This window comes from Astatotilapia calliptera, chromosome 10 (genome assembly GCF_900246225.1).
Source record: "Astatotilapia calliptera chromosome 10, fAstCal1.2, whole genome shotgun sequence".
Taxonomy (NCBI): Eukaryota; Metazoa; Chordata; class Actinopteri; order Cichliformes; family Cichlidae; genus Astatotilapia; species Astatotilapia calliptera.
In genome coordinates, this window is record NC_039311.1 from 29,613,518 (window position 1) to 29,624,862 (window position 11,345).

The following is an 11,345-nucleotide window of genomic DNA, read 5'->3' on the forward strand; positions in this document are numbered from 1 at the left end:
TGAAATGCTTCTCTCACCACGATACTTAAAACAAAATCAACATAAATGAAAAAAAAAAAAAAAAGTCTTGAAGGTTTAATTCTTTCCTGAGGCAAAAGATTTTTAGAGCACGGGAGAAGTGTCTCTTAGTGAGCCATGACTAAATCCTTACACAAACCAAAGTCTTTATTGAGTCCTGTTAAGGGAATTCTTCAGTCCGTTAGTTCTGCATGTCTAGATATACATTCTGGATTTTGTGCAGCAGATCTCTACTATTAAAACTGAAACAGTTAAGGCACTCTGATGGACTGGTGACTGCTCCAGGGTGTATCCGCCTCGCACACTATGGGAGCTGGGACAGACTCTGGCCTCCCTGCAACCCTAAGTTTGATAAAAGTGGCGGGGGGGAAAAGGGTGGATGTTTAGAATGATAAGCTTTTTACTGGGAAAACTCTTTTTACTCAGTTGGGGTTGGTTCAGTTGCTTTGAAGTGAGAGCCACAAACAGTGTGTCATCAACAGCAGGTGGTGTCAAGCTGCCAAGCAGACGGGAGCATTGACCGGCACCGGAACTAAAGTCATGGACTGTTGACGACACAGTCAGCAACAAAATGGATTTTAGCCACCTAAGGGAAATCAATAGTGGTTTAAGTTTATGCCCTATTTACCCACAAAGCCAGAGCACATCATCAGATTGACAACCCCGCCCCCCCAGCAATTTTACCACACAAAATCTTAAACTTTTTCCACCTCCTGCTGTTTTGATTGGTTATTTTATATTATGGTGTCACATTGTGACATTTAACATTTTGGGGTTATGAATTGTTAGCCGTCTGCTGTCTTCCTGCATGTTGCAGGAGAACTTTATGCTTCAGTGAGCAGAGGGATAGAGGGGTGGATTTGCACAAGTCGAATGTTTGCGAAATAGTCGAAGCTCTAATCCAGCGCTATCAAACTCATTTTACATGGTGGGGTACATAAAGTCCAAATATGATCTTAAATAAGAAATGTCTGTTAGTAAGACGACTGTGAAACTGCCAAAAACACAGCTAAAAATGCAAATTTATGCCCTCCTTGGCAGTTTTCACACTTTGCAAAGTCATGCAATGGGCTGTTTGATTACGTGATTATGTTTGCTGTGTTTGACACCCCTGCACTAATCTATTGATTTGTGTTCCTCACACAACATTATACTTGTGCTGCTAAATGAAATTTTCCATCATTTTGCTGATCATACTAGAGCTCGAGTTGACTTGATTTATTTTGATATGATATATAGAAATAAACATCTAGCTCCATCTCTCTGAATGTTTTGTTGGAGGATATATTTGAAGTTATGTTTTCCAAAACAACTGACACATTCTCATAAATTTAGAACTTCTAAATTTATCTTCATAAATTTAGCACTAATCCATTATAAAATATACAGAAGCAGTTCTTTGTAGTTGTTGTTGTTTTTTTCCCCCAGTCCCTACTGAAGAGTCTGGACAACACAAATGATCCAAAATACGCTCAGTGATTGTTACTGTCATTTGGAGGGGGTCATGTCCGTGGAAGTGAACATGTATATATATAGTAATGAGACCTGGGCACTCTCAAATTTGCCAGCCATGTACAGTAAGTATTTACTTATATAAGGATGTTATTCAGTGTCTATTAAACACTGGTCAGTGTTTTTCACACCAATGTTTAAAAAAAGAAAAATCACAAATAAAAAGTAAACAAAACAAAACAAAAAATAACAGCTTAAGAGCACTTTGTAAATTGTGCTAACCAACCTTATGCTTTTAGAGCTGAACTGATAACTAAGGTCCACAAAACAGAGGTAAATCTTAAAGTGCTGTTTGTGTGTGACAGCGCTTTGTGTCATTATCATGTAAGTCATTTTAAAAATGACTTACATGATAATGACATGTGGAGAAAAAAAATATACTAAAAAACAAAACAAGAAAATGCCAATCTTTTCTCCCCCCAAGCTGACATACAAAAAAAGCTCTGTAGATCTCTCTCTCACACACACACACACACACACACACACACACACACACACACACACACACACACACACACACACACACACACACACACACACACACACACACACACACACACACACACACACACACACACACACACACCTTCCACTCTTCCTAACATTTTTTCCGTCAGATCTTCTATCAGGTGTGTTTGAAAACAGATATAAATGAAGAGCCATACATGCCGAACATGAAGATTTTTTGTTATATTATTTACATTTTTACAATAAGCCATGGCCAAAATAAAATATACCAGCTAATACCAAAATTAAAAATTAAAATGAAATACAACAGTTGGTCAGTGACTTCAGCCATCACTGTGTGGTACAAAAAGAGCCTTTGGTGTTCAGAGTTATCTTGACCTAAGATCGCGCTAATTCATCTAGTCTAATGGGGCAAGTCAGTAGTAAATAAAAACCTGTATTATTATTTGATTCTTTGTAAACTAGTAGAGAAATCAACAAAAACCAGATTCATAACAGCCCCAGGTACAGTCAATACTTTTATACTGTTAAAACCAGCCTGTTTGTTTGCTATCAGTATTCAATACAGCCTCACTGTGGGGCTAATGGTCAGACCAAGAAGGCAAAAACCGAGGCCAAAGGGATTAATTACATATTCATCTGAGCCAAACAGAGCCAGGTGTCAGAATGAGGCTGAGTCATGCATAATGAATAATGTTCAGCTACAGGCCAGAAAGCCATTTTTAACACTTCTCATACTGTTTCACAGTGTTAAAGCTGCCATGGAATAAAGAAAGAATTTTCTCATAATTAGCTCCCCTAAGTTGTATGCTGTGTGTGTAGGTGACAACTTTTAGAAAGTTTAGGCTGCTGATGTTTGTGTGTGCATGGCAACGATCATTCCCCCATTTCACTGAGAGACTTAAATGAAGAACTTTGAGATGGAGTTAAATGAAGAAACAGGTGGAGGTCATGCATGTCAACCGAGTTCGAAAGCAGGGTTTGTGAAATAGCTGCAACTTTTAATACATTCATGCACAAAAACACAAATCAGTGTAACAGTTTTTATGCGATGGCCCAACATTTAATGTCCCTGATCACGATTTTTGTCTGTCTGTTGTTTACCGAGTTGTGTCCAAATACACATCAATATTGCGCGTAGACGGAGACGTGAAGAAATCCACTTTTGGAGGTTGGAAGGAGTTTAACACTCACACTAGAGACCAAAGTTGAAGTCATACACATTATAGATTTTCACACAACATCTGTAGAGCCCAACCAATGCAGCATTATTAAGACTGATACTGATATTTAGTTATTTAAACCTGATTCGGATTTTGTTTCCTTTCATATTAAAGAAACTAATGGATTTCCTTTGCATTTACTTTGTGTAGTTATTCATTACACTCTGCTCAGCACCACCTAGACTGACTGGTTATTATGTTTGTGGCGCTCCAAAGCGCATTGGCTTTTGTTGTTTGGACAGTAAAGAGAAGAAAGGGTTTTTGAGGTGAGAAATTCCTAACCGACACCTCTGCACAAGGCAAGACATTTCACCATGAGGTCACTGAACAAATACAAGGCACCAGAAATGGAAAACATCAAGCTTTCCCATAATGCTTAAGACAGATCTGAGACTTACCCTGGCAAGGCTGACACCACCAGGAACTTTGTAGGGGACATACTTCCTGTAGATGTGCCCAACCCTGGAGCAAGGAATGTCCTCCATCCGACCACCACACATCCACACCTACAGAGAGAGAGACGGGGACTCAGCAGTGATAAAGATCATATCTGAGAGTGAATTTGTGTAACTGAACAGCCTGGAATTGAGAGGGGCAGATGAGGTTAACATTTCCGAGATGAAACAGAAACTATGTGAGAAAGACAAAATGTGGGAAGACACGACCAGGAAAAAGCAACTGAGAGTAGACAAGGTCAAAACATAAAAGGAAAAAAAAAGGATAAATGGGAGAAGTAGGAGAGGGACCTTTAAACTGAAGAAGGGTAGGGACTGTATAGGGTACGCACAGGGGTGCAAGGTATGCTGACTTGGTCATGAAATCCTGGAGAGAGGAACAAAAGCAGCAGGTTCAAGTAGCACAAAGAGAGTTGAAAACTTCAAAGAACTACAGATATGGATCCTATTTTATAAAGGACTGCAGAGGTGATAGAACTTTGTGCAATCTAGAAACACATGAACTTTTTTCAGAGACCAAAGAGAGGAAATTACACCGAAGAGAATGAGACAAGTCAATCATGCTTAGCTAAATGACAAAGACTCAAATTGGATTTGGTATGCTACTTAGCAAAAGCAGAGCTACCTTTCAAGTCTACAGGGTGTGAAAATCTAGTAATTTAAAACTAGAATTTAAGTGATTAGACACTTTAAATTAATGAGAAGACTTTGGGGTCAAAAGTTTGACTATATGAACTTTTGACCCCAAAGAGTTCGGGATTATCTTTTTTACATTACAAGCTTTGAATTTATTCTCTCAGTGTGCTGTTGATGTCAACCCGTTTTTTATTTAGCTGAATGATGCAGACGTGTAACAGTTGAAAGAAATTAATTATTACCACCTATTAATTAATTACCACCTAATTATCAGAGTTTTGGTATCAACCATAAAATGTAGTCTGATCTTAATCTAAGTCTCAATTATGCACAAACACAATCTGACTAACAGATAAACGTGTCGATAAAATATGCAAGAAAAAAAACTAATAAAGATTCAGCTGAAACATTAACACAGTGTGCTGCACAATAACGATCAAACTAATATCCAATACAGATGTGTTTAGGCTACAACATGTTACTTAGAAATGTGTGCTGCTGACTTCTCCACAAGCTACTGGGAATTAGATGTTCCAGTTAAGGAGATCGGATGGGACATGTGGGTTGTAGAGGTGTTCTCGTCTATATATAGACATGCAAAAATCTGCTCTTCCAAACAAACTAGTGTAACTCATTTTCATAGCACCTTAGAAAACTAACATCAATACCAGTGAATGAAATACCAATAAATATTTGGCCCGTTTAGCCAGTTTAAGGCTTACATACTAGTTGATTATGAATATTATGGACAAAGCATTTCAGGAGATTAGGGAAGAAGATCAAAATCTGTCTAAAAGCCAGATTAAAATACATCTACTTTAAATCAGGATTTAAGATTTATGTAAGATTTTATTGAGTGTACTTTATATGAGATCTCCACCAAAACCTCCCATGACCTTTACAGCACACTGTCCTCCATATCCGCCTAAATCTTGCATTCCTCCTACTTCTGTCGTGACTTGAACCTCTGAAGCCTGAACGTCTGATGATATAACAGTCATAATATGTTGTCTTTATACAATTTGAAATTCAGACACTTTAATCTAGAAAAGTCTTCCTTGCCTTCGGCTGAAGGTCAAGACATTTTCTGAAAGAAACCTCTCTGGTGATGAAGATAGAGGCTGTATTTAAGCTCAGGCATATAGTAACGAGAGCAAAATTATAATTTCCCACCTGAATGTTGTTATACTCTCATTCCCCTCCCGATTCTCCAGAGTGGACATCAGCTGGCTGCTATTTCAATTCAATTACTCCTTGTCAAGTTTGTTGCATCGCTCCAGCTTGGACAAACAGAATCGGGGGAAATAAGAGATTGAATCTACCCTCTCCACACTGTGCTGTAGGGGGGAAAAGTCTGACCTGCTGCACTGGTGCCTTCCATCCCCTTTATCCCTGCACTGAAGCACTTGAGCTTAATAACAGGGGCGCCCCACCGCAGGAGGGATCAAGAGCTCGGGTTCAGTGGCAGTCAGATTAAATTAAAAGTCTTATCACTCACCTCTAACACCTCAACCTCTACAATCTGCTCGCCTCAAAACATGAACACCAGAAACCACAGCACGGCGGCCCAGAGCAGCTTTAAAAGCTGTGTCCTTTTAAAGTACCATCTTGTTTATATAGCTCCTTTCAAAAACAAATTATAGAATGCAATTACACTGGCATAATAATTTAATTCCATACACATAATCAATCTGATTATACCTGACTTTTGGCACTAACTTACATCTGAAAAGTAAAGTGAGGAATGGTTACCTTAATGAGAGAAAGGGAATCCTTCTTAATGTATTAAGAAGATATTTTGGCTCTGCACTCCAACTGCAGTGGTGCTACGGATCGATGTTTTTTAGGAGAAGATGCCAAGAAATCTAGCATACCAACAAAAAAGACCCGGGAAAAGAATGCAAACGAGTAAACATGGATGAAAGCAATGTAGCTCTTAAATTATTTTTAACAAATCAGCATTGCAAATGTCTCTTGAAGGGCTTTGATGTCTTTTCATTTAAAAGGACAAAGAGGGAAGGAAACGCTATAGCAACAACAGTATGATGGAAGAATGAGTCTCTTCTTTTAGTCCAAATAAAACTAATCTCACCCAAGAATCTCTCAATCTTCCTGTTACCAACTCAAAGCTTTAGTCACTAAATCCATTAACCTTTCATGCAGAGTTTGCTTGCCCAATTAAGCAAAAAATGAACGGCGCATTTATTTAAAGATGAATGGTGTCTGCTAGTAAAGCCTGATGCACAGAAAATGTGTGTGTGGTTCATAAAACTCCTTTCAAGCTTTCACAGCTGTCAGCCGGGCAGCAGTGTTCATCAGCCAGCAAATGGTTTAAAGTTGTGAGTTCATATATTTTTTCCTCCTACATTTGTTTTTAGACCACCTCTAAACTGAAAACTGAACCACAGCTCTTCATCTGCTGATCAGCAGCAAGTTTTGATGCTGCTCATGTCAGAATTCAAATGAACTGTGTTTTTTTAAAATGAACCAAGGCACAACAGCCACACCTAGACCCATGTACAGAACTGGGAGGGCAACAACGACAAGAGTCAAGCTTGAAAAGAACAAAGAGAAACTGAGGTGAAAAAGATAACCGACGGCTAGGATAGCAGTCAGAAGAACGAAACAACAACAGCATTTTGTAAGAAACGTGGCAGTTATCTTGGCTGTAGCTACATGGTAGCATAGCTAGAATCAAACAAAGTCTTTATGATTTTGTTTGTTTAAAAACAGGTTTTGTAATACAACCATGTGATCCGACTGATTGCGGTTGTTACAAGCCTCTGACCGGTATCAAGAACAATGAGGCTGCAGTCTCCTGCATGCAGCGGCTCTAAAACATGGAGCGCTGTAATGTAATAGTAACAAAAGACTAAACCCACTTTATCTTTGAAGGATTTTTATTTTTAACTAGTGCTGTCAACATTAATCTCGTTAACATGACGTTAATGCCATAACCGCATTAATGCGGCAAATCTCTGTTAGAGAGTTACTGCAGATCGCCCCGCGTGTGGGGCTGCACGGTGTCAACGCGTTAGCGCAGTTAGCTCATAAACGTCATTTTAATGAGATGACAGCACTATTTTTAACATTTGACCTTTCTTAGTGTTCATATGGATCAACCACTCCTAAGAGCAACCCTTTGCCTTATTGTTTAGCTTCTCCCTGTATATTATTATTGTGCTTTTGAATTTTCTCGTGCGTCATTTAGCTGGAGTATTTTTCTTGTCATTCCGTAGTGACGTCCAATAGATAAAAGGTAAGTGTTGAACTTGCATTTGATAGCATTTAACTGCAACTACAAATTTATAGTCAAAGAGATGTTGATGCAAGTGAAAGAACCCATGATTAGGCTCTGTATGATGACATTAAGTTGTTAGGCCTCCATCACTCAGGCCCAGAGATCTGCAAGTGATCATGGCGACCAAGTTTGCATCTAGTTGCATGAAAGACACCAGCTTGTTTGCGAACACTGACCAGAGTGATTTCAAGTGTTTCTCATGTTCCACTGCTGCTTGGCCAGTAGTTGGTGAGTGTTTGCAGACAAGTTGAGGTCTGCAAAGCAACTACGGACAACCGGAGCAACTGGGCAAATAAGTCAAAGAGATTATTGATGCAAAATTATAGTATCAGCTTATGTTTAGCACTGAAAGAAATTCAGGAACCTAACCAAAAACTTGTGGAGATGTGGAAAAAATGGTTATTTATTTGACTGAACTAATGCTAATATAATAATGTAAATATATATTCTACCAACAGAATTAAAGTCTTAGAGATAAATCAATGCATGCTTTGACTACAGGGCAGGGCAGCACGGTGGCACGGTGGTTAGCACTGTTGCCGCACAGCAAGAAGGTCCTGAGTTCAATTCCAACATCAGGCCGGGGTCTTTCTGTGTGGAGTTTGCATGTTCTCCCCGTGTTTGCGTGGGTTCCCTCCGGGTACTCCGGCTTCCTCCCACCGTCCAAAGACATGCAGCTTGTGGGGATAGGTTAATTGGAAAATCCAAATTGCCATTGTGTGAATGTGCGAGTGAATGTGAGTGCGAATGGTTGTCTGTCCCTGTGTGTTAGCCCTGCGACAGACTGGCGACCTGTCCAGGGTGTACCCCGCCTCTCACCCTATGACAGCTGGGATAGGCTCCAGCGCCCCCCCGCGACCCTGAAAAGGAAAAGCGGAAGCGGATGGATGGATGGATGGATGCTTTGACTATTTTTATTTTTATTTTTTGGCATTTGTCAAGGAGTTTTTGCGTTTACAACAGCGGTCCCCAACCCCTGGGCCTCGGACCGGTACCGGTCCGTGAGTCATTTGGTACCGGGCCGCGAGAGTTGAGGCTCAGGTGTGAAATGTATAATTTTCAGGGTTTTTATCGGTTTTCAGCGTTATTTTGTTATCGTTTTTATCGTTAGCTCTGTTTTCCTGGGTCTTTTCACGTGTGTTATGAATAAATCTTCTTTTTTTCGGTACCGGTACTAGTTTTATTTTGTTGTATTTATCCGCGACACCTTAAAGGCCGGTCCATGAAAATATTGTCGGACATAAACCGGTCCGTGCCACAAAAAAGGTTGGGGACCGCTGGTTTACAAAATTATTACCACCATCTAAAATGTATGCCACGGTTGCCCTAAACTAACAATATTGCTCTTTACTAATCCACCAGTTTGCAAAAGCTCAAAATTGTTGTTATCCATGAATTTGACCAGATTAGTTATTTACTCATCTAAAAATCAGTTTTAGTAGATTACGCTTGATTAATTTCCAACTTCTCAGAGACATCCAGTATGCTGGCTCAAGTTTAGTTATAAGAATATGAACTCAGTTGGTTTTATATAATAAATAGTAACAATTTTAGTCTTAAACATGTTTGAAATATTTCTGTATCGTATACTAACTAATAGTGTTCCCTTGTTTTTATGACAGATGCTCTAATAAATTTGTAAATCTATGTATATAATGATGTAAAAAAAAAAATATTTTTTGCCCTTTGGTCATAAATGTTGCCTATGTGAAAGTAAAACTTTTCACATAGGCAACATTTCATGCAAGGCATACGTTAAAATTTCTCTTATTCCGTATCAATAGCAAAATGGCATTATGTTAATATGAAGAGGCAGTCACAAGTAAAACTGTTTTGATGGAAAATTAGATTTAGGTGTTCAATTTGTATAAACAACAATGCCTCTGTGCTGGAAATTTCACTCTAAGGAACAATCGCAGTACTATCACACAGGAGCATATGTCCAATTTCATCAAACTACACAGCAGTGGCCTTTGTGTCTAATTGAGTGAGACGACAAAAGTCCTTACTCATTCAAACCAGAATTCAATTATTGTGACGGGCCGTTTTGTCTGTCCGGCGCACGCAGAGAGGAGGGGGAGACCACTGCTTAACATACTGGCCAAGTCGCAAGCAGTTATGGCTGTGTTGTAGAATAATTCATGGTGAAGTACCAGACAAAAACATAATCTAATAGGGACTTCTGAGTATGATTAATGTGGAGAGTCGTAGATGCAACAGATTATATTTGGCTCATGAGTTGAAACCACAATGAGGGAAGCACCATTTGCTTTACAAGTCTTTTAGCTGCTTAGTTAAAGAGATGTGGGGAAAACCAAAGAGAGGGAAGCACATGGGACCAAAATTCTTTAAAAGCTGTTTAATGTCAAAATATAGTAATGCTGAGCATATGAGCATTAAAATCAGTAAGCGCTTATTAAGAAGGAGGTGGTTCAGGAAAAATGAAAAATGTTTCATTTACTCCTGCACTTAGCAACAAGACCTCTTTTCTTAATAGCTTTACAGCAATTTAAGTTGTGCAACTATCTTCTTCTCATCCAGGTCTGCCCATTTCTATTGCAGTCTTTATTTAGTCCAGTTGCTTTCTAATGCATTCTAACCTGTTCTCGCCTCTTTTCTCTTCACAAGCTCTCTCCTTCGTCTCTTTTCCTGACATTGACATCTCTTGAAGTGACTGTAACCAATTCTCAATTTAGTGACAATGACGTGGTCTTTCCTGTTGATTCTGATATTATCCCCCCCACCCTCTCCTTTTGTTGCACCTTGCCATTACTGTTCCCATTTCCTCTGAACACTCTGCTCTCTGATTTTCATCAAATTTGACAATATCTCCATGAACACGTATTCTCTCCTGACAGCCTCTTTTTTCCAGTGTGTCTGCTTTCTGAGTATGTCAGTACTCACATGAACTTCAAATTTTTCCCCTTCACAGGCTAACCTTGAATCAGTAAACAGTATTTCATATACTTGTTGGTGATTTTGGGCTTATTCGGCTTTAATCTTTGACAGCAACACTGAGTCACTGCAGATGACTATACTTTCTACCACTTCCTCTGCCCACTCTCAGTGCTAGAGGATGTGCAAAAAGCTAGACAGCATACAGTCTAACTGTTGTTTTCTTACTGACCCCAGTCTCCTGAATCACCACTGCTTCCTGCTAATGGATGATTTGACTTGTCTGTTAAAAACTGGCAGGTCAAAGGAATTCCACAAGAAAACCATAAAAGTTCTGAGGCGCTCTGACAGCAAGCATTTTGGGTCCTCTTAGAAGCGTGATCATCTTTATCCTATGACGAAACAGGACACAGGTAATCCGAGGGCACCAGGGCTCACTGGATGGCTTGAGGTTTATGAAATGATGTGAATTATGCAATTTGACCTTCATGGTCTCTAAATCTCAACCCAGCTGAATGCATAAGGGAGATTTTGCACCAAAATACTAGAGAATGATTCAACACTGTAATCTCAATTTCAAATGAATTTCTTTTCCAATTATGATGTCATCACTTCTATACAGTTTTATTATGACTTATTAGTCATGTGACTTTTGGATACAAATTTTTAAATAATAGGAAAAAGCAATTTTTACAAGATCATGAGTCAGTGACAAGCATGACTGAGGTTTCAGTGCTGTCATTTTCTGCTTACACACACACACACACACACACACACACACACACACACACACACACACACACACACGGTTCATAACCCTGGGTTTAGTATATTTAT

At 39.2% G+C, this 11,345-nt stretch overlaps 1 protein-coding gene across 1 annotated transcript in view; it reads right to left on the reverse strand.

Annotated features, from left to right (window-relative positions):
• The window catches only part of LOC113030056 (polypeptide N-acetylgalactosaminyltransferase 10-like), a 512,613-nt gene that overhangs the window by 19,748 nt on the left and 481,520 nt on the right, over positions 1–11,345 (reverse strand). The window contains exon 8 of the mRNA XM_026181116.1: positions 3,620–3,727. Within this exon, the coding sequence (XP_026036901.1) occupies positions 3,620–3,727 (108 nt within the window). The remainder of the gene's footprint in view (positions 1–3,619; positions 3,728–11,345) is intronic.